Here is a 26,926-nt window from a genome sequence, read left to right on the forward strand (position 1 = left end):
TAACTTAGCAACTATGATTGATATGCAGTTAGGATCCCAACCATAGCTCTTTGTGAAATCAGCCCCAGGTGATAAATCCATCTATTTCAAATGGTCAAGTGGACGGAGGCCATTGGACGGAGTTATTGGTAACGTTTCAAATAATATATGCTGCAAAAAAAAACAATAAAAAGACACTATCAGGACTGATGGAGAGAACACAGCAAATTAATGTCAACCTTAAAACAGCAAATTCCATTTCATGAAAATCACACAATTTTGGTAACATAAATTTTTAGGTGAAATGCATAAAAAGAGTGTAGCATTTAAGAGCCTTTTTCATACAGTTCTCTGAAGTAAAAAAAATCTTGTTTTTGTCTGGTTTGAGACTCCAAAACACAACACAGGTCTAGTTGCATTGAGCTGCTTTTAAAGACTGTGGACACTATTGGTTATTGTCAAAGACTAGCCTTCACAGTTGGTGTATCTCAACATATGCATAACATAACAAACCTGTGAGGATTTGAGCTCAATCGGTCGTCGAAGTTGCGAGATAATAATGAAAGAAAAAAACACCCTTGTCATACGAAGTTGTGTGCTTTCTGATGCTTGATTTCGAGACCTCAAATTCTAAACTTGAGGTCTCGAAATCAAATTCGTGGAAAAATACTTCTTTGGTCGAAAACTACTCCACTTCAGAGGGACCTGTTTCTCACAATGTTTTATACCATCAACCTCTACCCATTACTCATTACCAAGTAAGGTTTTATGCTCATAATTATTTTGAGTAAAAGTAGCTAAGCACAATGATAAAAGAATAAGTTGACCAGCCAACATACACTTCCACACGTAGGCTACCATCTGCTACTGGTATCCTGCTCAGATTTTGCTAAGCAGACAATTTTTAAGCGCCACTTGTTGCTAAGTAGCACCATGACATTTTATGTTTCAATTATGATCACTACCAAAACACCAACTAGAAGTGTGTCAATGTTAATCAAGAATAAAACAACTCCTTTAAAAAAACTGCTTCAAAACAATTCAACAAAAAATCAGCACAAAAGTCAGCCTCGCACAGAATAAAAAAACCAAATCATAAAAACAAACAAACTTTTAAAAAAATCTCTAAACAAAATTATCCCAAAATGAAGGCAAAACCAAACATAACTAAATCTTAAATAGACACATCAATGCACCACTAAAGCAGGAATAGAATGTAGTAAGTAGGCAGCCCTTATTAATGGATGGATGCTGCAAAAGCAGTTTCAAATACATGAAGTATACAATATACAAGTATTGATAATAACAATGATACATTAATATATATATTGGTATTTAATTGTATAGACATTTAACTATGATTTAAGGCTAGACTAGAATATCTTTTGATATTTTGAAATCAATAGTTACTTTGGAACACTATGTCGGTAGCAGCTGTCCAACCAGCTCAATTGCCATTGTTTACATCAACGATGGCATCTTGACTGTGTGATTCCTTCATGTAAAGGCTGCGATATGGCTACGGCTAGATTTCCAGGGGTCGAATTTCACAAAGAGTTAGGACTAGTCCTAACTTAGGACTAGTCCTATAAGAGATATCAAAAACGTACAGCTAGTCCTAAGTTAAGACGAGTAACTCGTCCTAACTCGAGATAAGACTAGTCCTAACTCTTTGTGAAATCCACCCCAGGTCATCATGCATTGAAGTAATGTACATCCTTAGTGACAGTTGTAGTCGTAGCTGTAGCCACCAATGTCCATACGGCTTAACTCTTTCAGCATGTATCCATTACTTCAACGATACCACAAGGTTGTTTTCATTGCAATCAGTCCAGTGTTTAGGGTTAAGTGACTAAACCTCATCATCTGCTTGATGAATGCTGTGAAAAAAAACGGGAAAAAACAAGAAGATTCATTATTGCATTGTGATTTTAGGCTCAAAACTCATCCCACTGGATCTATTTAGACAAAAGATTTAAGACTTTCACAATAACAGAACAGTTTCAAATAATGTGTGAAGCATTTATTTGATTATCAGCACGAGACAAAGACTAGTCTTACTCTTTCGATGATCAACATTTTTCAGGTGAGACAATCTTCATGTACTTAAAAAGAAAATCAATGTTTTAGCATCTTGGTAAACCTCACAACCCTAAAACCCATCAAAATCAGACAGCAGGTTAGTTGCACATCTATTGAATTGATCAAAACATTGTCAAACTAATTATGCTTTGTTTTGGTGATGAGTTACCATATTCATTCAATGTAAAACCAATTCCACAGTGATTTGTATTGTGATATCACATTTTGCTAAGCAATTAGAGGGATTTGCAGTTGAGATCAATATTAGCTCTTTGTGAAATCGAGCCCAGGGCCCGATTTCATAGCGCTGCTTAGCGGCCGATTTTCTGCTTACTGTGCAATTTCTATTTCATAGTGCTGCTAACCGTAAGTGCACGAAAAGGCATGCCAACCTTCCGGTGCTTACCGCACGAAAATAAATGACGTCACAATGCAAATCCACGGTAAACACGCAATATGGCCGCCCAATTTTTCTGCTAACCTGTGAACTATACTAAGGCTTAAGCAAATTTTTTGCTGCAGTAAGCACGCAAATTTGCTTACTGTTAAGCTGCGCTATGAAATTGGGCCCAGGTTTTGTAAAAAAAATGTAGAACTGGACTTACCTCTCAGGTTTAGGTTTGGGTTTGTCAAACTTCTTACTCGACGGAAGAACAAAACGAGTCTGCTTCTTGGGTTGCTCCAAGGAAGATCCCAAATCTTTCTTATCGAATCCCTTGACTGGTTTGACCTGACTGGAGTGCTTCAGGGCCTCTAAGCGGGCCTCCATGGAATTTAACGAAGCTCTTTTGTTCTGATCGTACTTCCCCGTGTCTGGGAGTTTGATGTTTGATCGCTTCATCTCCTCTGAGGCATCTTGCGATAGTTTCTTAGAGTCGGCTGAATCTGGGGATCTCTTAGCGGCATTGTTGGATAATCTCTTTAAAGCTGCAGCAAGCTCTAAGGGATTAGCCTTTCTTGGGATTGGGGAAGGACCACGTGGAGACGGTGATCCAGATCCTAGTCGTCTGGACTCCGTTGGAGATTGATTCGTGACCGTTATCATTTCTTCCTTCACGGGAGTCTTCTTGGCCAATTCTTTGACTTTCTCCTGGCTGTAAGGTTCAGACAAAACATTGAGTTAATTAAACCCCAAACACTTGAGCCATCATCTTTAAGATCATCTCCAAAATTCAATCTTGAAGACACTATAATCAATTACACTTTGCAGTTTTCCTTGCTACCTTTTTTTAGCGTCTTGTTGCTGGAGATTGATAAGGCCTTCCAGTTTCTCGAGTTCTTGCTGAAGCTCCTCATTCTCTTCTTCAAGAGTCTCCTTCTCCTGTAAGACCTCTTCATACTGATTCTCAAGACGTTTGCAGGTTGTACACTTTGCTCCCGCTATGTACAAGAAAAATGAGACAACAAGTAAATTGTCAATATTTAAGAAAATTATTATTTTGTGTCTCACACGCTAAAACCTGAATATTTCTAGATGCTGTATTTAGGCTCTCCAGCTGCAACGTTTGAATCTTCAATGTTCACTAGTCCAAACCCCAATCTCATGACAACCTCCAAAGTGTTCTCACCTGATGCCTTCAAGCTCTCCATCTGCATCTTCTGAGCCTTCTCTGCCTCTAACAGCTTCTTATTCTTCTCTCTCACCGTCTCCACATTGTCTTGAAGAGATTCTCTTGTCTGTTCTAGTTTCTTGTTTCTATTCTGGAGGTCGTTGACCAGTCGGTTCAAAGCATGAAGCTCCTCCTCCTGACTCTCAATCTTATCCTCCAACCTTTGACCCCAAAAATTAAAAAAATCAGTAAATTCCTAACGAGTACATTTCTTCATCTCTTCAGTACAACTATGGCTCTATATTCATGCTGTACTATGGGGCTGTCGATGAGTTTTACAGTAAACTAAAACAGAACTTTTGGTGGAGGAAGTTGATAATACACTCGGGACAAAAATAAAATATCTCACCTTTTGGAAAACTCATCACGATCTCCTTGCTGCATATGAAAAGAAACAATGAAGACATATTAACTTGGAGTTCTAAACTTATATTGTGTTTTAAAGTTGAGATATGGGATAATCTAAAGACTCAGTCTATCCTAGTAGTGTAAATAGAGGTATTGTGAGAATCAAAGATTGATCAAACTTTTTATATAACAGGGGTGACTTCACAAAGAGTTAGGACTCGTCTTATCTCGAGTTAGGACGAGTAGCTCGTCTTAACTTAGGATTAATCTTAAGGTCCGCATGCTACAGTGCAGGGTTGGGACTCGTCCAAAGTCCTAAAATTAGTCTTAAGTTAGGAAGACTTTTGTGAAATCGACGGCTGTATAAATACTTTGACAACACCTTACAAGCAATAAATCAGAAAAAGTCAGAAAAAAAATTATGACAATGGATCAGTACATAATAATAACAAAAGACCAAAAATATTTATGAAAAAGGACCAGAAAGAATAGTTATATCAAAACATTCAGAAAATATTGAGAAAAGATCAGAATTATCTCGACAAATTGTTAAAAAGGATTCTTTAGCATTTTAAAGACAGTAATTGACATTATCAGGCAAGATAGCTGCCCCTCGGCAAAAAGTAGAACAATGTTATTAAGTACATAGACTGATATATACATGCACATGTATAATACATATGATTGGCTTCAAGGCTATTGGCTCTCAAAACAAATTGGCTCATTTTTTTGAGGGCAAAAATAAAATTGGAAATCAGACAAAAGTGGGAAGAATATTATGCTTGCATAGGCTTTTATAGCATTTTATTTAGGCTATGTAAAAACAACTTGGCAAATTTTTCGGAGGATAAAAACAAAATTGTGAATCGGATTAAAAAAAAAGGAAGAATGGTAAATGGTGTTGTGAAGACACAAAGGCTGTCTGATGGCATCTTGATACCTACCTCGGTTGACTAAGAAGTGCAGTAAGAAGGATGAGAATGATGGTGGGTTGATGATGATGATAGTAGTAAATCAAATCATGCAAAACAAAAATTAGATATCACATCAATAGGAAAACAATTAATGGAAGACAACAATGAGTTATGTCAATCACAGAAAACAAAACTAATACAGTGTAAGTAAGTATCAATTAAGTATAAAAATGTAACTATTAGACATTTGTTAATCCTGGTCTTCACTTGTGAAAAACTTTGAGAGCTTGTAAATTGTGTTAAAGGCAGTGGACACTATTGGTAACTACTAAAAATATTTATTATATTCAAACCTTTCTTGATTACGAACAATGGAGAGAGGTTGATGGTATAAAACACTGTGAGAAACGGCTTCCTCTGAAGTGCCATTGTTTTTGAGAAAGAAGTAATTTTCCATGAATTTGATTTCGAGACCTCAACTTTAGAACTGAACTTGAGGTCTCGAAATCAACCATCTAAACACACACACCTTCGTGTGACAAGGGTGTTTTTTTCTTTCAATATTATTTCGCAAGTACGATGACTGATTGAGCTCAAATTTTCACAGGGTAGTTATTTTATGCATATGTTGAGATACACCAACTGTGAAGGCTAGTCTTTGACAATTACCAATAGTGTCCACTGCCTTTAAGTATAAAAATGTAACTATTAGACATTTGTTAATCCTGGTCTTCACTTGTGAAAAACTTTGAGAACTTGTAAACTTGTGTTAAGTGAATAAAAGCAACAATAAAACAACTGTGACATTGCATTCTTGAAAGCTAATATTTTGCATACAAAGTACATATGGGAGCACATTACGTGGAATGAGCGCATGTATTTAATGACATTAGTTGAATTGGTCAGAAACTATATGCATACATGCTATTTAGGCTGATAACCTAATTGTACTATTAGCTTTCTCTGCTTAACAGATTCAAATCTTTAGCCATTTGATGACTTTAGGTACTAATTTTTAAAAGACTAACCAAGCTTCATGCATTTTATGATTCTATGATGCTTTTAGTTTTATGAATTTTCAATTTTGTTCTCTGTTTTTTTTATATTATCAGCTTGCTAAGCAGCCCAAGGAACCAAGCTTTAAGAAACTGGAATAAGCTTCATGCATTTCCTTGTTCTAACACTGCTTGCGACATTTACGTATAACAACGTACCTTTATGTCATCAACTAACCCCTGAGAATAAGATAATAAACAAAATCACAACAACAACAACAACAACAAAAACACAGGGGGAAACACAACAAAACCAATACAACAGGTACAGCTAAAAAGGAAACACACGTGCATAGAACTTTTTAAAAAAAATCAACTAGATCATAAACACAGATCCACTTTTCAGAAGTTGATACCAAAAAAATCCCATTTATTTAAAGAACCATAACACATGTCTTGTGTCTTCAGTTTTCAAATGAAGAAATATATATCCTTTTTTTTTTTTACAATTTTTTTTTGTATCAATATCTCATCTTTTATAGTGGACTTGTACAGAAACTCTGCAATCTCAAAATCATTCACTCAAGTTGGGGGTAAACACAAACTTAACAGTACACAATGCCTTTGTTTGCATGAATAGGGAATAAGGAACTGTGAGGGAACTGACATGGTGGTATTGGTGCTGAATAGTTCATTGAGGTTCAGAATTACACAATCAGTATTTTCATTGCTCAGATGCCGAGATTGATTTCAAAAGAACTGAATCCATAAAAATGTCATGGACATAGCAATAATTTGGGATACAGTGTTATTTACAAATCCTCAGACATTAGTACGGACCCCCTTTTACATTTGGCGAAGGCATTGGATACTATGATTAACTGGGTGCAAGAAACATCAAGACAAGTTGAGAGGGAGGAGACATAAAAAAACAATTCAACCTCATGCATTGGGGTGCAAGAAGGGGGGGAGGGGTGATGGATAGGTAACATACCTGGCCCTCTAGCGCTTTACATTTCTCCTTCATAATCTCCAGATCGGTTTTCTGAGCATCTGTCTTTCGTTGTAACTCTCTAATAGTGTCAGTGCTTTAACAGAACAACATAATTTATTTATTTATTACCCATCTAATGGTACAATTAGTGCAAATAACAGGATAAATAGGAAACAAGAAGAAACGTTTTTCAAGTTTAAGATGTGGGAGGATAACCCTAATAACTGGACCAAAAAACTGGAATAATCTTCTACCACCAATTACTAATTGCCCCTCAATTAGCTCGTTTAAAAACCGACTAAAAATGTTTTTACTAAATTCCCGACATAATTGATCGATTTGCTTTTTTATACTGGTAGTTGGCTTAGCCGTTACTTACTTACCTACCTACTAACTCGTCTATGTTTTCTAATTTGTATTGTTTGTTTAATTGCTGTCCCTTTGTTTACTTCACATACATGTTCTGCTTCGGTTAAACCTTTGTGTAGTTATCTACCGTAGTGGTATGTATTTATTTATTCGTCTATTTAGTGTAGTTATCCTGTTTTGTTCTGTAATCTTGTAACGGGCACATCCGCCACAAGCCTCGGCTTTTAGGATGATGCCTCCATGTGATGTGAATGTGGAAATAAATATTTTATTGATTGATTGAGGGGAAAACCCATGCAATCAGGTAGCGACTGAAAACCCAATCCACGTACAAGGCTCTGGTCTGAGGTGAGATGTAAACCTATTCAATTAGTAACATCACTGAAATACAAACAACACTAATAATCAGAATACAAAGTTCACACTCACTTTTCGTCGAGTTCAGCCTCAAGTTTTCGTCTCATTTCTAACTTTTCCCGTTGAAGCTCCTCTTTCTACAATTAAAAAATAATTTGAATAAATATAAAATAATATATTTTTAAATGGTGACTTTTCAGTCAGCAATGATCTTAAAGGCAGTGGACACTATTGGTAATTGTCAAAGACTAGCCTTAACAGTTGGTGTATCTCAACATATGCATAAAATAACTAACCTGTGAAAACTTGAGCTCAATCGGTCATCAAAGTTGCGAGATAATAATGAAAGAAGAAAACACCCCTGTCACATGAAGTTGTGTGCATTTAGATGGTTGCTTTCGAGACCTCAAGTTCTAAATCTGAGGTCTCGAAATCAAATTCGTGAAAAATTACTTCTTTCTCGAAAACTATGGCACTTCAGAGGGAGCCGTTTCTCACAATGTTTTATACCATCAACCTCTCCCCATTACTCGTCACCAAAAAAGGTTTTATGCTAATAATTATTTTGAGTAATTACCAATAGTGTCCGCTGCCTTTAACCAGTAGAAGATCACACCCACAAGTATGATATGAATTGATAAATATCGATGTGTATAATTCATAGCACTGTATACTTTATGAACCACTGTACTCTCTATGAAACAGAATTCCGAAAGAACTCAAATACAGTGACTTTGATGACCGATTGGGTCAAAACCAAATATATTTATCTTCCAGTACGCGCTAATCCACCAATCAGGAGCTCGAACTACTAGGGGGATAAAAACATATATGCTACGAGCTCTGTTTTATATCCTTCTTCCTCTGTTTTTATTACACAGTGCGTATTGTGAAATGTCATTTTGTCACGCTCCGTATACAGACAGTGCAAAAATGACTTTCTAAACTTTGTGCGCGGTGAATGCTGTTAGTCGTGAAATAACGCTCTGAAGTTTTAAATTTTGCATGTTGCAAGTGAGACTGGAAGATAAATTCGTTGGCCTCGTTGGATATGGGACGCAGAAGCGCTATATTTTTTCGTATTCCACTCGCGCTTGTGTGATAACTTATAATATTCTATAGTCCTCGATGCAAAACTAACATCTATCCAAATGAGTTCATTGTGAACAATATTTACAAAGGAACGCCTGGCTTCAGGGTTTTTGTTACTTGGGGTAATTTTCCTGCCCTGAGGGATAATGAGAGAGCAACCGAATATAAGAGTGTTTATTTTACTCACCTTTGTCTCTAGATCTCTGAGTCTGTTATTTTGATCATTAATCTGTGATTGTTTGATGTCAATCATCCCATTGACACGTTGGAGTTCTCCCTTGACTGACGCTAATTCTTCCTCTACTTCATTCATCGATTGCTAGAAAGAAAGAAAGATAACATCACAAGGTTACTCCCCAGCTCTAGGTGGTACCCATTTGTACTCCTGGGTGGAAAGAAGCAAGTATGGTAAAGTGCCTTGCTCAAGGACACAAGTGTCACGACTGAGCAGGCCAGCATTTGAACCCACATTCTGTAAATTACAGAACTTGAGACCAACGCCCTAGATCCAAGGATGGCACGCATCAAACCATTACTAAGCTATATCTGCAAAACATTTGTTCAAGAGCGTCTTACAAGATGCTAAAAGATTCCTCATACCTTCATGAGTCTTGGTCTACGATGTCTCTCATCTTCAAGTTCATCTTGTAATGTCTTGATGGTTTCTTCTTTCTTATCAATCTGTCTTAGTAAATCAGACTCTCTCCTCTTCAGTTCACTCTTCAATTCTATCAATTCCTTCTCCTTATTGTCTCGATATCGAGATAACTCCTTTGTAGAATCCTCCAGCCGGTCTTCAAGACTCTCTACTTCAGATCCCTTCTCTGATGATACCCTCTGAAGCTCAGATTCTTTCCTCGTCAGCTCAGCTTGAAGATCCATTACCTCCCGTTCTTGATTTCCCTTCAGGCGAGAAGTCTCTCGCATAGTCTCGGCAAGTCTTTCCTTAAGGTTCTCCGAATCAGAATCATGACTTTGTCTCAAAGCTCTTAGCTGCTCTCTAAGAGATGCAACTTCCTCTCTAAGAGCTTCAATCTCAGCCTCAAGTCGCTGGTTCTGGCTTGTCAGTTGCTCAATCCGGCGAGAGCTGTCATCTTTACTCTGCTCCAGTTCCAAGTCTTGTCTGGTCTTGGCCTGAAGCAACTCTCGGAAGTCCTTGGTTTTGACTTGGAGCTCTTGACGAAGGTCTGCCGTCTCATGTTCCTTCTTGATAATGATTCCTTGGAGGTCCTTGACTTTATTGAGAGTATGTTCTTGAGCGCTGTCCAGCTCCGTAGCTTGCTTGAGACTCAGAACTATCAACTCACTATCCTTCTCCATCAGCTTCTCCTGGAAATCATAAAATGGTTGTCGAGTTGGGAATGAAATAAATGATTTGGGTTTGAACAAGAAAAACATTACAAGAGCAGGACTTGAACCAACGACCTCCAGATTAACGTATTGGGGCTCTACCAACTGAACTATCCAGCCCTGAGTTATTAAAAACGTAAGGCATCCTAACTTGACATAAGACTGGTCTTAACTTTACCTGCATGTTTCTGAGATCATTTTCTAGTTTCTTGGCATTCCTATCAGCTTGAATGAAGTCTGCATGAAGCTCAGCAATCTGAGTGTCTTTCTCTTCAAGAATGCGAGGTTTCTCCTGCCTCATCTGCTCCAACACTGATTGCTGCTCATCAACCTGAGAATGAGGTTAAGGAATAACGAGGTTAGAATTCAGTTTGGTACCAAGGCCCAATTTCATGCCTCTGCTTACCGTAAGCTAAGAATCAGCGCTTACGGAAGCAGGGAATTCTGCGCTTACGTTATGAGTTGGCTGGTCTTGAATTTTTAGTTGTGCACGTGCGTACTCTACATTACTAGGCATTTTCTTACTTACCCAGCTAGCGTAGAAATTCAGTGTTTGCACAGTAAGCGGAGAATGGTGATCATAACTTCAGAACCGGCGGTAAGCAGAGCTATAAAATTGGGCCTAGCTTGCTAGATGGATGTACTTGTCCATGAACCATAAATGTTTGCATCTTATAATGAAAAACTTCCAACTCACCTTGATTTCAAGAACCAGCTTCTCTTGTTCCAGTTTCCTTCTGACTTCATTTATCTCTTCCTTCTCTCGTATCAACTCGTCAAGTTCTCGGTTCTTATCACTCAGTCTGGAGTCTATTCCTTGCCTCATGGTTTCCATGGCGATACTCTTAGTAGCAATCTCTCCTTGTAGTTGGTTTATGGTGTGGCTCCGTTCTAGAAGCTGAGACCTCAAAAGCGGCTCGTTGTCAGGGACTGGAGATTGTCTACGTCTGGAAGAGAATATGAAAGAAGGTCGATATTTATGTTGGAACAACTATGTTCAGAATTATTGTGTACTGTGTGTAACTGATTGTTATTGAATGGTCGGACAGTAGGAGGGTTGACTGTGTATTGTGTAGATGCATTCACCACATGATATCAAATTGCAGGTTGGCATATGGGATCAGTCAAAACCTAACATGATATTGAATGGTCAGACAGTAGGAGGGTTAACTGTGTAGCTACATGCACACATGATGTTACATTCCAAACTGGTACGGTTAATCTATCATTCCAAATCACAGTGGATGATATTAAATGGTCAGAGAGTAGGAGGGTTAACTGTGTAGATACATGCACACACGATGTATATTCCAAATTGGTATGGTTAATCTATAATTCCAAATCACAGTGGATGATATTAAATGGTCAGAGAGTAGGAGGGTTAACTGTGTAGATACAGGCACACACGATGTTATATTCCAAATTGGTATGGTTAATCTATAATTCCAAATCACAGTGGATGATATTAAATGGTCAGAGAGTAGGAGGGTTAACTGTGTAGATACATGCACACACGATGTTATATTCCAAATTGGTATGGTTAATCTTTCATTCCAAATCACAGTGGATGATATTAATAGTCAGAGAGTAGGAGGGTTGTTGAATTCAGGTCTTAAAAAGAACAAAGACTGACTCGTATCATCCTAACTTACTTTTGTCTTATCAGATCACCCTGCATGTCTTGAGCTTCCTTCTCAAGTAACTCTGAAAATCACACAATTGAAACAATCATTTATCAAGTATTTTAGCAATAATATACTGTGACCACTAGAGTAATGGACAAAAACATAGTGTCAAGTTTATGTACATCAGACCTGTGAATTAAATCATTTTTCAAATGAATGTGTTTAAAGGTCACAAAAACAGCAATTTTATTCAGTGACAAACAGACACAGGAGAAAGAGTTAAAGACACATTACAGAATAAATAAATAGTGCAGTGTAAAAACAATCAAATCGCAAACAATGACTAAAATAGAAATAAGGGTTGATTATACAAATGACGTAATACACAAAGACACAACACAAGTTTTCATACTGCAAATGCAAACAAATGTGATACATTATATTTCAAAAGGAAACCTTCCTGCTTATGAATGAGTGATACAATAAAACAAACAGTTCTTCAGCTGTAAACAATCTTATAAAAGTGGAGTATGTTTCTTATTATGCATCACTTACCAAAGTTCACTACACAGTGTGTTTGAGCGACAAAATCAAAAGAGAAAACAATGTTTCAAATGCAATTTGGCAAAAATAAATCTGATTCCAAATAAACAAGCAAGAAATTAATGCATCCTAATGCTTCACACTGCTACTCCCAAATATGAGGTATTCAAACAAACACAATATTATCAAAATGCATATGTGCAATTATGTTTGTGATAAGAGGGTAAGTAGATAATAAAAGCATATCTTTTGAATTTTATAATTTGTAAAGAGTTTTGATAAAAACAACTGTAATCCCGCGATATTCTATGGATTACACTTGGAATTATTAAAGGAACTTACGTATTTTGTCATCAGTTCGTCTCTTAGCATTCTCAGCAATAAGAGCCTGGCTCTTAAGAAGATCAATCTGCCTCTTTAAGGAGTCATTTTCCTGCTGTAACTTACGGATTTCAGCCTCAAGGTAGTCTGAAGGCAACAAAGTTATACAAAAGTACATTACTCTCAATCAGGGCTCAATTCAAGCTTGAGCAATATCCAAATTGACAGATACCATTGTGGTTACAACTGTTGCTAAGGGCACTCTTTACTTGATGATGCCGCCAATTCAGAGGTGGCCATACATCATGGAAAGCTCACTTCTTTCTTATAAATACAACCACTGTTTATTTACAAGATAAAAGTCACCGGCCATGCACTGTCAGATGTTTAGTAATCTTACATAGGGCCTGCACCTACTGCCTGACAACATTTGAATTTGGTGTTGGTGAGGTAAATATTGGATGTCAAGGCCAAGAGCTAGAAGATGGATACTAAACACTTGAAAATAGAGACCAAGGAGGCGGAAGATGGACCAAGAACATGACAAAGATGGTAATTCCAATACCGAAATCTATACCTCTATGATCCTGTGCGGTTAGAGATGCTCCTAGTCCAGTACTGTCTAAGGTCCTTGAGAGATGGTCAGTAACGAACCGCTGGTGGCGTCCTTCCAGCTCATGATAGTCAGACTTTATCATCTCATAATCCATCTTCAGCCGGGTCTTCTCTCGTTCCATCCTAAGAAATGAAGAATGATTAAAAAATTAAGACAGGATCACCCTTAAGATGGTCCCTAACAGATGGCACAGAGTTTGTGCACAAAGTTTGGAGGTAGCGCATTCTGCTGTACCAGCCAGGCTCCTCGTGGATGATACCCAAGCCTACATCCTTACGGACTGTGAAGGGTTACCCTGTTTCAGCCAAAAGAGTAGGTGAAATTGTGTCCCTGGTGACAGTTGATCTAGGTCGATAGCCCGAATCAGCCAAGTGTAGCCCTACCCCTGAAGTGGCCGTCTGGCCTTGTGAGTTGGGCGGTACCTTACAAGAAACAATTTATACCTCCAAAAACATAAAACTCCAAAAACATAAAACAATATTGCTGTAAATTCCCCACCAAAACTAAGAAAGAGAACTCCCAACTTACTGATCATATTCAACCTTTGAGACTGAGCCAACTGCTCTACTTTGTAAGTCCATCTTCTCTGTCTCAAGATGACTGACGTTGTTAGATAGTTGCTTGTTACTGTCTTCAAGAGATTTATACTTCTCCTGTAAGTGTCTACATTTCTCCTGGAGTTCGGAGACAGCCTTAGAGCGAAGAGACGTCTGATGACTTTCATTTTCCATCTGAAGGTGTACAAAATTTATCAATAAAATCTAAGATTCTTTTTGAAAATCAATTTTGAAGTTATTTAACTTCTTAAATGCAGAATTCCGACTACTTCAGTTTTTATGATAATTTCAAATGTCAGGGATAAGCAAACATTAATTTAGGCATCTTAAGATGTACAAAATTAAAGAAAGCAATATATAAGTTTTTTGGGTGAAAAGCAGAGAAGAAAATCAACTTTGAAATAACCGTTAAACTATCGTTCTGAATAATTCAGTTTTGATGATAGTATCTGATACCACCGAAACAAACATTTTCTTAACCCTGAAACTTAAAGTTTCAGCGTTAAGAAAATGTTTGTTTCGGTGGTATCAACCAAAATGAGTTTGACTTCTTAATGTGATAATAATAGTTGAATATCGGAGTATTATAGCGAGCACATATCCACCAACAAAATGCTCAAGGTACTTGAACAAAGAGAACCCAATGAACTTTTGACCCAAATCTCAAATGAGCTTTAGTTCTGGCCAGCTTGATACACTCCTAAGTATCACTGTGACTCACCCTATTTATTCTCTCAGACAACAGCGAGTTTAGTTCCTGTAGTTTAACGATCTGATCAGCAAGCTCTTGGCAATTATGGCAAGGTACCGGTGTGCTTCTAGCTGAGCGTCGTGGAGCTCCGTCTGACAGGTCAAAGCTAACCGCAATCTGGGCTCTCTCTCTTGCTAGTTCTTCTCGAACTTCATTCACCTTATCCCTATGAGAAAAACAACAAAACAAAGTATTAAAGCAATCGCACAACATCGGTTAACAGTATTGTCCAAAGGCCCACACTTCGTGTATCACAACTCATATATAAAATAACAAACCTATGAAAATTTAGGCTCAATCGGTCATTGGAGTCGGGCGAAAATAATGGGGAAACCCACCCTTGTTTCCGCATGTTTCGCGGTGTCATGACATGGTGTTTCAAATAAATATGTTATTCTCGATATCGAGAATTGATAATTGTTTTAATGTTTTCTCAAAACGTAAAGCATTTCATGGAATAATATTTCAAGGGAAGTCTTTCACCATTACCGTCTGTAAACCCTGTGAGTTATTTGTAAATCTGTGAACTTTTAATTTTGGTTCTGTTCAGAAAGTGTCCAATGGCTTTAAATGTACATGTTCTCCTGAAGACTATCAAAGCAATTCGGCTACCCTATGGTTTGATACCAGTTTTAATTTGGCAACCCAAACATCATTTTCAGATTGATTAAGTCATTTATTCAGACGGCACACAGAGAAACAAAAACATGGGACTGAATCTTGCTCTTACTCTGCTAATCCTAGTTCAGCTCGGAGATGATCTACTTGAGCTTGAAGTTGTTCTGAAGTCAGTCGCTGGCCACCAGGACTCTGTAAGACAGACATTGAATCAAACTTATCAATTAAAATCAAACATCCCTTGTAGTCAACCCACCCTCTCCAGGACAGCAGTAATGCTTACAACAAGCATTGCTGTAGTCCACGAGAGGGCGGGAGAATACAACAATGCAAGATACAATGATTGCAACCTAATGAAAGTAATTAACCACCACTTTGCAATTGCAAGTGAGGACAGTTTCTCAATTTTCTTCAAACCTAAATGCTCCTTGTCTACACTATTACAATTTTGTTGGCTCCCTTGCCAATAACTTGAAATAAAACAAACACAAACATAACTTTTGCCTGCATACCTGTCCTTTAGTCAATATATCTTTCTGCATTTCCAGGAGGTGTATAACTTGTTGGTCCTCAGCATGATCTTGAGCTAGTTGCTTATTCTCTTCTCTAAGTTGGTCAGCTTCTTCACGATACTCTGCAAACTGTTCCTGTCTTAACTTCGCTGTCTGAAGCTCTCCTTTCAACTGAACATGCTGTAAACAACAAAATTTAGTGATGTATAAGTTGCAAATTACATATCTTTAGTATCGTGTTTAAGGGGGAAACATATGCGTTAAAGCAATTTTATTTCCCTGGTCTACTCACAAGGCTGAACAACCATTTCAAGGTGAGGGCTACACTTTACTAATCAGGGCTATCGACCAAAATCAATTGTTACCAGGGGCACGTTGCCACCTACTCCTTAGGCTGAAAGTGGGGTTACCCCCTTCACAGTTCGTTAAGATGTAGGCATGGGTGTCATCCCCTAGAAGCCTGGGTGGTAAAACAGAATGCACTACCTTCCCTACTTTGTTTGTTTGTGCTGCAGTCATTGTTAGTGTTCAAACGGGATGGAAGAGTAAAAACTTTGAGAAGTGTGATGAAACCTCACCTTATCTCTAGCTTCTTGTAGCTGTTCAGTGAGCGACGTTATCTCATTATCTTTACGACTCAAAGAGGCAGAGAGACGCTCAGATGACATCTTCCACTCTTCCATCTCCTCCTGTTGAGTGAGGGCGCTATCTCTCAAATCATCGTTAGCTCGTTGCAGCATCTACAACAATATAGAACAGAAAATGCTGATTTCACATTCTTTCTAAATTTTGCAATAATGGCATTGGTAAGCAGTGAATTTTCACTTGTTTGATTACTAAGCTATGCTAACACAGTTAGCGCCGATATTGATTGCTACCTTAATTTTTAAAGAGGAGAGTGATTGTAGTAAGCACGTAATGTCGCAGTAAGCAGACGGCTCGGATCACCCCTTTTAACTAACAGTTTTTTTGGCAGCCATTTCATTCCTACTAAATTCACATTTCTTTCAAAGTTTGGCATTGATGTCGTTGGTTAGCAGTGAAATTAACTTGTCTGCCTTTAATACTAAGCTATGCTTAAACAGCAAACACTAATATTGATTGCTAACTTCTTTTGTGACAGGAGATTTATTGTCCAGTAAGCACAGAATAATGTAGCAAGCAGACTCACCGTTTCAAGCTCTTGGCATTTAGCAGCCATTTTATTCTTCTCTGTCCTAGTTTCTTTCATATTCTCCTTCATGGACTGATGCTGTCCTTCTAATTGCTCTCGTTCCTGAGTAAAGTCTTGTTTGTGTTGCTCAAGAGCCTGAGATGAACAAGAAGATAAAGAACAGTTACAGGCTGGGTCTCTCTTCAACTATTTATAATTATTTGTGTGTTCAATTCATTAAATTCATTTTGGTTTTATTCACCAATACCAAACAAAAAGTTAAAGGATTTAAAACGTTTTGATTAAAATGACAAGACAAGAGCCTGGAATCAACCAGAAGATGAAGATTTGGTTAAAAAGACAACAATAAAACATTAAATAATATTGATAATAAAAACGCTTCAAGAAATAAAAAGAATATTGAAAAGTAATCGTGAAAAAAACAAATCTTGAAATTAATAGAGAAACCAATGAAAGAAGAGACTAATCAATCTGACCGAACACAAACGTTAATTGATGAAGTCAATTACCTGATCTAAAGCATCTCTCTCTGATGATACTCTCTTAGCTTCATTCTCCCAATACGTCTGTTGCTGTTGAATCATTCGTTTATCTGCGCTAAGCTGCTTCACATCCTCCTGGATCTTCTCAAGATTAGTCCTGGCTGATGCAAGCTCCAACGACAGAACTTCACTCACCTACAACATTCAATTCAATTCAGTTCATTTCAATGAAACATTTATTTTCATACTCCCAATAGAGAAGTCTCCCAAATTCCGAAAATCTACTCTGCAGTAGTAAAGTATAAGAGCAAGACAAGTTCTCAAAAAACATTATCTACCAAAAAAGTAAATATACACATTGTGTTAAAACCAAATCTACATTTAACTGACCTTCTTAACAGCATTAAATTCCGATAATCTACTCTGTCGTAGTAGAATATATAATGGAAGACAAGTTCTCAATAAACATCAACCAAGCAAGTAAATATACACATTCTGTTAAAACCAACTCTACATTTAACTGACCTTCTTAACAGCATTAAGTTCTTCCATCATCTTGTCCATCTCTTCATCTTTATTCTCAACCATCAATTTACTCTGAGTCACTTCAAGATGAAGTTCCGTTACTTTCCCCTCAAGGCCCTGCCTCGTCTGTCAAGACAAGTAAAAAGCATTGTCATCCTTGCATCTAGCTTTCCGCTTCAGTGTTGAAACCAAGGACGTACTTGTACAGGCTATTTTATGTATTCCAAAAGTGTCATTATCGTACATGAATGATCTATTATATGTACTCAAAAAGGGTCATCAATCGTACATGTACGACACACATAGTATACATGTTATCCCAAGAGGGCATTATCACTCAAGAAATACTATTGACTTTGGGTAGTACCAAAGCAACACAAGTCAGCAAGATACATTTTGTCTTACGTGTATGAGAAACCCTTTTCCTTTCTCTTTTTTTTTACACAATTTCGAAACAGCTCAAAGAGCTTGGCATTTTGGGGTTAAAATGCGAAACAAAGCAGGCACTGAAAGAGTTAAGGAAATAACAAAAAAAACAATTCTCTCAGAAAAATAAGCTGTACCTTATTCATTTGCTCTTTTTCATGTAAGGCAAGATTAAGAAGTTGCTGAAGATCTAATTTCTCCTGAAGGAGTCTCTCTTTAGATGCTGAGGAACTGACACACTTTGCGTTCAAATCTGCGCATTTCTCATCCAATTGAATGGCTCGATTCTGGAAGACCTCTCTCTCCTATGGGTCACAAGAAAATACTGACATTGTTTACGCTGAATGGTTTCTGTTGATTTTAGTAAAGTTTAACATGATTATCAGTTCAAAGTTATTCACAACTGAATTTCTTGCAAAGTATACTCAAATCTACTGTCTTTATAATAATTTGAAAGATTTCAGGTATTTTTTTCTACAATGATCAGTGAATAGGAGACTTTCCAACGCTAGGTGGCAGCAGACATACCGGGTAAATTTCCATTGTTTACGTAGTTCTGAACATGCGCATAATTCTGAGAACAATGGATTTACCCGGTAAGTCTGCTGCCCTCTATCGTCCCAGAAAGTCTCCCATTGACTGTGTCGACCAGTTATCTGAATGGGTATAATTTGGTTGTAGACCAGACTATTATTAGAGACTTGCCCCTGGTTACCAGTTATCTGAATGGGTATAAGTGGGTTGTAGACCAGACTATTAATCAGTGACTTGTCTCTGGCTACCAGTAATATCTGATTGAGTATAAGTGGCTTGTAGATCAGACTAATAATCAGTGACTTGCCTCTGACTACCACAGGCATGCAACCGTTGACAAAAAAAGAGAAAAATTTTCAAAGGCACAGCGCAAGTGCGGAGCGAGGCAGCTGAAACGCCACGGGACATGATACCCACAATGGTACCCTAGAAAATGTTGAGGTTTATTATGCTCTGAGGTGCATTTTTAGCATGTACTAGGCTTATTTTACATGATTATTTTTTTCTTTTTTTTCTTCTTTTTTTTTCACGGAAAAAAAACAAAAAAAAACGCGGAATTCTGCGGAAACGCGGAAGAGTTGCATGCCAGCTACCAGTAACATCTAAATGAGTATAAGTGGGTTACAGACCAGACTATTAAACAGTGACTTGCCTCTCTAGTTTTCATGAAGTCAGCTCTCAAGATGTCCACTTGATGATCAAGATCAGTGTTTGCTCTTCTTTCCTCCAGTAACTGGCTGTTGAGATCAGCGTTCTGAGTGGCGAGCATCTCATGTTTCTAGAAGTAATTAAAAAATAAAAGTTTCCAAAATAAAACTATGACAAACTATTCCTCTTACAGCTGACGATATTGTTAAGTTCCAGGCGTGTCCATGTTGACGGCTTTTGATAGCTGGTCTTACCGATGACGATGCCCATTATTTATAACATCAGCCAAAGCTGCATCATTTGGCAACGGTCAAACACAGATGTCAATGCTTCTCATCCATTTGAATCCTTTTGCTATGAGAAAGGGCTGATTTGTAATGCCTGTATGAAGAGTCTTACGTTGTCACCAATTTACGTTGATTGCACTTTGTCTTACCTCTGCAATTTTCTCTAGTTCTCTATTATCCATCTCTAGTTTCTCAGCTTTAGCTCTTGCCATATGAAGACTCTCTCTTAATGCTTTAGTTTCTTTAATCATACTCTCCTTCATCTACAGAATAGAAATCACATCTTGTTATCCTCTTTAACAACCATGGAAAAATAGAAGGGAAAAAAATCTATCTTGTTTTGGGAGAACTTACAGTAACTTTGTTCTTAAATATGATACCACATAGCGAGTGTAGAGCCTAAAGGAGGTATGTGGTACGGTACCAAAGGAGGTATATAGAGCCCAATGGGGCAAGTACAGCACAAAGGAGATAAGTAGACCCAAAGAATGAAAGTGGACCCCAAAGGAGGTAGTGGATTCCAAAAAATGTACCCCAAAGAGGTTAAGAAAGCCTATATCAGGGTATGAAGAGCTCAAAAAGGGTAGTATACCTGTTGGAAATTCTTGTTCTCGTCTTCCATCATATTGAGTGCTTTAGACGTCTGTTCCACCAGGTTATCTCGCTTCCGCTGCTCTGCTTGGGTGCTTTCCTGAGAAAGTTTTAGTACCTTCAGCTCTTGGAGTAATTCATCCAACCTGTGATAATAATATTAAGAGTACTCTAAAGATTTGTCAAAGTAGACACAATTTATATTTAAATTAAAATCTGAAAGAATCAAACAACATAGGTATCTAGAAAGACCTAAAACCAAGACTAACAATGGCACAGTTTTGTAGTTTAAATACAAATTGTATTAATTAATTTAACGCAAAAGTTTGTTTTTACAAACCTTTGTTTTAGCTTTTCATTTTGTTTGACTACATCTTGTCTGCCTTCAATTGTCCTTTCCTTTTCACGTTGAAGACTGGCAAGTTTCTTGTTCAAATCCTAAAAGAAATAATAGACACTTCAAGTAAACAGCTTAAACACAGATTATACACAATATTAAAAGGTAACTTTGAACAACTGAATAAAAACGATCATTTCATTTTGTTTGGTACTGCCCTCAAGCTATTGAGATTAATTGGATGGCTGGTTGTTAATTTAAACACCAAGAAGGAAGTTAGTAAACATAGAAAAGAAATAAATTCAAGTGGGATCTACCGATAGCCGTTCAGTATTTCTACCTGTTGATGTAAAGTTTCTTAATAGTAAGAACATCTACCCATATATAGAATTCATTTTGAGTAATAATTACCTCATTATTTGAAGACAGATTCTCCATGGCATAGTGACTGTCGTTAAGTTTAGCTTCACTGTCACATAATCGTTCAGTTTGACGCTGAAAAAAAGGTTCACACATTAACTAAAAACCATTTGTTGACTATAATTTGAGTATAAATTATATTTAATTTTTATTTTATTTATTTTTGGGTGTTTTTAGTTTTGTTTTTTTGTTGTTGTTTTTTTTTTTTTTGGGGGGGGGTGGTTAAAAAAAATTAAAAAAACTCTGGATTGAAAAGGAGAAACTACATTCCTGTATCCCACTCCTGACACCGACTTGATTCCTAGACATACCTGCAGTGTTTCATGTGCTTCTCTAAGTTTCTCTACAAGAGCCAACCTTCTCTGCTCACTCTCATACATCCCATCTTGAAGATTCTTTAATGCTCCTGAGGTTGAAGACACACCCCAATGTTCATCAGTAGAATGAGGTACAGGGGTTCGTGTTGATCTACGAGAGGTGTAGGAGGTAGGGCTGGTGTCAACGTCTACGTGGATCGGAGAAGAGTGTTGAGGGTGCGGTGTTGATTTCATCTGGCCGTTTGACAAGGTATAGCTAAACAACAACAAAATTGTTTACACATAGAATATAAATTATCATTTAGTTTTACAGAATTTTTCAAACCCAAATTAGAGGATAAGGGAATCCCAACTTCAGAAATAAATTTAAGAAGCTCAAACTGAATTTGAAATTAAGAAAATCATCAAAAAGATCAAGCTACAAAACAACAACTTCAATCATTGTGGGGTGCTACATGGGTAGGCGGATTGGTCAGCTGGGAATAAAGTAATTGACGTTACCTGATACCACTATCTGAGTCATGACTATTAGTAGGGTGGTCATGAATACGTCCAGCTGGACTATGTGACTGTTTTCCCATCATGCTAGTGGTTGATCGCTTCAGAGTATCAACCTCTTTCTCCTTGTCTCGTCGCCTTTGCTGTTCTCTCTGTAGGGGGATAGAGGGAGGGGAGATGTGACCCATTTTAAAGGTGGTGTGTCCCTTTAAAAAAAAACATTTTCAGATCATACATCTAAACACTTTACAGCGACCGCCAAGTGCCAACCATAAATTAAACAGAGCTATGCTATACAAGTTTAATTTTTAAACCAAGAAAAATCGCACAAATCAAACCATCAATATTGATCAACTGATAAAATATTCAATGAAATTTTGCTCTAGCTCTAAGAATAAAACATAGGCAATAAATGTTGAAATGGCAATACAAAATATAATCAATTCTTTTTCTCATACCCTATCTTTTTGAACAATATTTTGTTTAAAGGCAGTGGACACTGTTGGTAATTACTCAAAATAATTATTAGCATAAAACCTTTATTGGTTACGAGTAATGGGGAGAGGTTGATGGTATAAAACATTGTGAGAAGCGGCTCCCTCTGAAGTGCCATAGTTTTCGAGAAAGACGTAATTTTGCACGAATTTGATTTCGAGACCTCAGATTTAGAACTTGAGGTCTCGAAATCAACCATCTAAACGCACACAACTTCGTGTGACAAGGGTGGGTTTTTCCTTTCATTATTATCTCGCAAGTTCGATGACCGATTTAGCTCAAATTTTCACAGGTTTGTTATTTTATGCATATGTTGAGATACACCAACTGTGAAGGCTAGTCTTTGACAATTACCAATAGTGTCCACTGCCTTTAATTTCCTTTGTATATAATGCATGAACACACACACTAAGCAATGGCTAAACCATACTTTACTCCGTGCCCTAAATGTGAGATTACTGGGTCTTTATCAACTATCACAACAAATTCAGTAAAATGCTTGCACAACAAATCACAGTAGGTTAAGTGGGTCATATAAATATATGATAAATTGCTACTGACTAAGTTAATATGGACCAATATTAATTCAATATGAATGAGTTTGCCTCTTCTTTCAAGTTTATCGATTGGGATTAAACTTTGTACCCTTCCCCGTAAAATGAAGAAGTTAACACAGGTGTGTTTTGAATAGGGTTAGCCCTCATAGATTCTTATCTATGTGGGATCATAGTCATTATACTGTTCATTGGTTCACAATTACAGTCAACTGTAGACAGTGTCTTGTTAAGGGCACTTAGGTAGTATTTTTGTATCGTAAACGACCACGTATCAGAGGTCATGTGTATCATGTAGTACTGTAACAGGCAGAGGGCATATGTGGTGAGCTTTGCTCAGCCCGGCTCTGCCCGTCCTCTCTGCCCATTACACTACGGTCATTTCCAGTCTGTTATCACAACCACACACTAACCCCATATAATGCCCCTACATGTATTCACAGGGGGATACTAAAGCGGTAAATTTGTTTGTTGTCCTTAAAGGCAGTGGACACTATTGGTAATTGTCAAAGACTAGCCTTCACAGTTGGCGTTTCTCAACATATGCATAAAATAACAAACATGTGAAAATTTCAGCTCAATCGGTCATCGAACTTGCGAGATAATAATGACAGAAGAAAAAAAACCTTGTCACACGAAGTTGTGTGCGTTTAGATGAATGATTTCGAGACCTCAAGTTCTAAGTCTAAGGTCTCGAAATCAAATTCGTGGAAAATTACTTCTTTCTCGAAAAGTATGGCACTTCAGAGGGAGCCGTTTCTCACAATGTTTTATACCATCAACCTCTCCCCATTACTCGTCACCAAGAAAGGTTTTATGCTAATAATTATTTTGAGTAATTACCAATAGTGTCCACTGCCTTTAAACATAAACCACAAGGGAAACTGACTGGGTAAAGTCCCATCCCTGGCTGCCGCTTTTCAGGTTGTATGGTAAACTTGGGTTTGTTCCCTGGCCACATCAGTTAACGGTTGTATGGCTTCTAACTGGCACCCTTGAACAAAGATAGTGACAAAATAGGGAGACTGCCAACATAGGGCAAGTTGATAAAGTGCCAGCACGTTAATCTGGAGGTCATTGGTTCAATCCCCGCTCAAGTTATTTGTTCTTTGTTGAACCCCAAGTCCTGACAAAACAATAGTAAAATTGATCACATAGATTGAAATATTCCTAAGTTACATACCCTAAGTTGTTCACGAAGTTGCGTTGCGGACATCAACTCAAAGCTTGTATCCAATCCAGAACTCATAACGATTGATTCATCGTCGTTATAAACAACCGGAGGGGAAGACATCGTATTAGAATAACGAGAGGGAGGCTTGAAGTCTTCTTGATAATTTCCCTCATGGAAACTTCGGCCCATTGTGTTTCCATGGTTACGATAACGGATCGCTGGTGAACTTGTTCGCTGCATTGTGCAACAAATCTAAAAATCAATTACATAGGGAGAGTTAATATTGCTTAAGATTGAAGCTTCAAAGAGAAAACAGAGGCAAATGCCTTTGTTGCCCCTGGCAATTGTCTTGGGGTTTGTTGCCACAATCGTAACCCTCAACCCTCAAAGTTTTCTTACAAACCGGACACAACAGGTTAAGCTAAACTCCACTATCTCACCATTTCTTAGTACAAATACAGGTGCCCCGCAAGGTTGTGTCCTGTCCCCGGTTTTGTATACAATTTATACCAACGACTGCAGAGCAATAGAGACTGATAACTTGATCATCAAATATGCCGATGATACCTCAATTGTTGGTCGTATGTCTTCCACGGAGGACTCATTGCAACGCTACAACAGCGAAATTAATCATTTTGTTAACTGGTGTACAGAAAATTACCTTGAAATTAATGTAAATAAAACTAATGAATTGGTAATTGACTTCAGAAAAAGGGGCACGCCCATACCAGCGCTTACCATAAATGGACAGCCAATTGAAAGAGTATCGGAGTATAAGTACCTTGGAACTGTTATAGACGATAAATTGAAGTTGGATAAAAACACAAGTTGTACAACAAGTAAACTACGTCATCAACGTTTGTATTTTCTCAGAAAGCTTAACTCCTTTGGCGTAGATAACACCATTTTAGAACTGTTTTACCGCACTATTTTACAAAGTGTTTTATCTTTTAGCCTTATTTGTGTTTATGGAAACATGCTATCTCGGGACAAACAATCTTTTTTAAGAGTAGTTAAGCAAGCTAGAAAAATAACCAGAGTCGAACTACAAAGCCCAGAGGCACTCTACCATGACCAAGTTTGCACTAAAGTTAACACGATCCGGTCTGACCCATCCCATCCCATGTACCCTAAGTTTTTATCAAGTCGCCGGCGGGAGGATCGCCTTTTACAACGTAGAATTAGGACACAACGCTACAACAACTCCTTTGTCCCTACTGCAATCCATTTTTACAATGGCCCTTAAGTCTGCTGTGTTTTATGCGTTGTCGGTTTTAAGGATTTCTCTTGTGTACATTTTACCTTGTATATAAATATTGCTGTGCATAATTGTTAATCCATGCTAGATACATATTTTTCAACCTGATATTCTTAATTAATTAATATTTGTATCTATCTGTTTGTTGTTAAATAATTTTAAGCGTTTTTGTCTGTACTGTTTGAATCATGGCCAGTTTTAATTTCCCCAGTGTGGGATAATAAAGTTCTTATCTTATCTTATCTTATCTTATCTTATCTTATCTTATCCTAGTTGCGATAACGTAAGCCTCCTGCCGAACGGCGAAGCCGGAGGCTTTCGCCGTCGGCAGGAGGGTAACGTTATCGTAACTACAATCCTCCCAATGGTTGACTGTCGGGAGGATGGAAGGCTATGACTTAATATGCAACTATGAGGAGAGGTCGTTCGGATCGTGGGGACGATAACCTTGTCTACCTAGATCAGGATTAGAAGTATTTACAACACCACCTACCTGCTAACAGGGAAACTAAACACATTTGTAACTTACAATGCTTTGCCAATAAATCAAAATCATTTGAATACATGCATCTTAAAAATTTCTCGAGTATAAACATGAAATAATTTTTAATCGTTATTGTTAATCTTAGGCATTTTTATTTCTATAAAGCATACTGCAACTTCACAAATTTTGTGAGAAAAGGTGCCAAATCCGACCACCATATTTGACTTTGTCAAGTTGATTATGATCAAAATCATAAGACCCAGTAACTGACTGGGGCACTGGCAGCCACTGCACTCCTAAAAACACCCCTGCACTCTCAGCTCTGCAAGGTCAACATTAAAAACTAAACAAATGGATCTAGGCGTACAGCTCCCACTGACTGTCAATTAACTTTGGTATGATTCAAATCTACAGTTTGGTTTTAGTTATTTATATTGTCTTTTTAATGGAAAAAAAAAAACCACTTTTGTTGACGAATTTTTTTTACATTCTAATTGGTTATTCTACCTCCATGCTTTTAGTAAGTAATTAGTCCACACATTCCATTTACAACTTGAACAAGTTTTAAAAAAACGGACTTAAACAACTGTTGACTTACACTTTTCAAACGAAATCGTTTCAAAAACTGGGCAGGGCTAGCTGTTTATTAACTGTGCCATCCTCCCCTGTTGGGGTCCAAAAGTTCCGTTTTATCCTGTCAAATGTCGTTGTTTTAAGACACAATTGAAGATTGGTCCATGGTTCGCAAGAAATCAAAGCTCACAAATCATTTGTTGATAATGATACAACTTACAAATACAACAAGTCCATTACTACACAAAACACGTACTGATGATGCATTATGTACATTTACAATGCAATTTACACTGATGCTGATGCTAAGGACGCTATCTGAATCAGTCAGGTCGACTAAACCATTATAATTATAGGTAAAAGATTAAACTAATTGTTAATTTTTTGGGTAATTAACACTACAAAATTAACATAACAATTTCAATTTTACATGTTAATTAACTTGTGTATATTTGTAACATTAATATAAATAACTATTTTGGAAATTTTTATGAAAAAACGAATGACTAAAAACTT

The 26,926-nt window shown here is 37.4% G+C and overlaps 1 protein-coding gene across 4 annotated transcripts; it reads right to left on the minus strand.

Moving 5' to 3' along the window:
• Positions 1 to 1,622: 1,622 nt before the first annotated feature.
• On the minus strand, positions 1,623 to 26,657 carry LOC117295967 (nuclear mitotic apparatus protein 1-like). 4 transcript variants are annotated; one of them, XM_033778788.1, is made up of 33 exons: positions 26,436 to 26,657; positions 24,105 to 24,347; positions 21,876 to 22,024; positions 21,369 to 21,630; positions 21,049 to 21,132; positions 20,641 to 20,738; positions 20,302 to 20,446; positions 19,859 to 19,972; positions 19,427 to 19,552; positions 18,378 to 18,545; positions 17,815 to 17,940; positions 17,317 to 17,484; positions 16,805 to 16,942; positions 16,212 to 16,373; positions 15,634 to 15,813; positions 15,234 to 15,313; positions 14,474 to 14,669; positions 13,724 to 13,926; positions 13,157 to 13,317; positions 12,601 to 12,726; positions 11,743 to 11,794; positions 10,788 to 11,037; positions 10,269 to 10,421; positions 9,341 to 10,069; positions 8,928 to 9,059; positions 7,721 to 7,785; positions 6,923 to 7,016; positions 4,964 to 4,972; positions 4,021 to 4,049; positions 3,630 to 3,832; positions 3,285 to 3,441; positions 2,667 to 3,155; positions 1,623 to 1,859 (listed from the first exon to the last, which is right to left on the minus strand). In XM_033778788.1, exons 2-33 carry the CDS (start codon positions 24,333 to 24,335, stop codon positions 1,832 to 1,834), a joined length of 5,307 nt encoding a protein of 1,768 aa, XP_033634679.1. In that variant the 5' UTR covers positions 24,336 to 24,347; positions 26,436 to 26,657; the 3' UTR covers positions 1,623 to 1,831. The 4 variants fall into 4 exon arrangements, with proteins under 4 accessions (XP_033634679.1, XP_033634678.1, XP_033634680.1 ...); XM_033778787.1 differs by lacking the exon at positions 4,964 to 4,972 and adding an exon at positions 6,148 to 6,168; XM_033778789.1 differs by lacking the exon at positions 4,964 to 4,972.
• Between the last annotated feature and the right edge of the window lie 269 nt (positions 26,658 to 26,926).

The sequence above is a fragment of the Asterias rubens genome, chromosome 10 (assembly GCF_902459465.1).
Source record: "Asterias rubens chromosome 10, eAstRub1.3, whole genome shotgun sequence".
In the NCBI taxonomy this organism is placed as follows: domain Eukaryota; kingdom Metazoa; phylum Echinodermata; class Asteroidea; order Forcipulatida; family Asteriidae; genus Asterias; species Asterias rubens.

Coding starts and splice junctions, on each gene's coding strand:
- LOC117295967 (XM_033778787.1), bottom strand. CDS start 24,335: ATGCAGCGAACAAGTTCACCAGCGATCCGTTATCGTAACCATGGAAAC. Junction 21,133..21,368: donor AAGCACATGAAACACTGCAG/GTATGTCTAGGA, acceptor CCTTTTTTTCAG/CGTCAAACTGAACGATTATG. Junction 3,833..4,020: donor CGTGATGAGTTTTCCAAAAG/GTGAGATATTTT, acceptor TTGGGGTCAAAG/GTTGGAGGATAAGATTGAGA.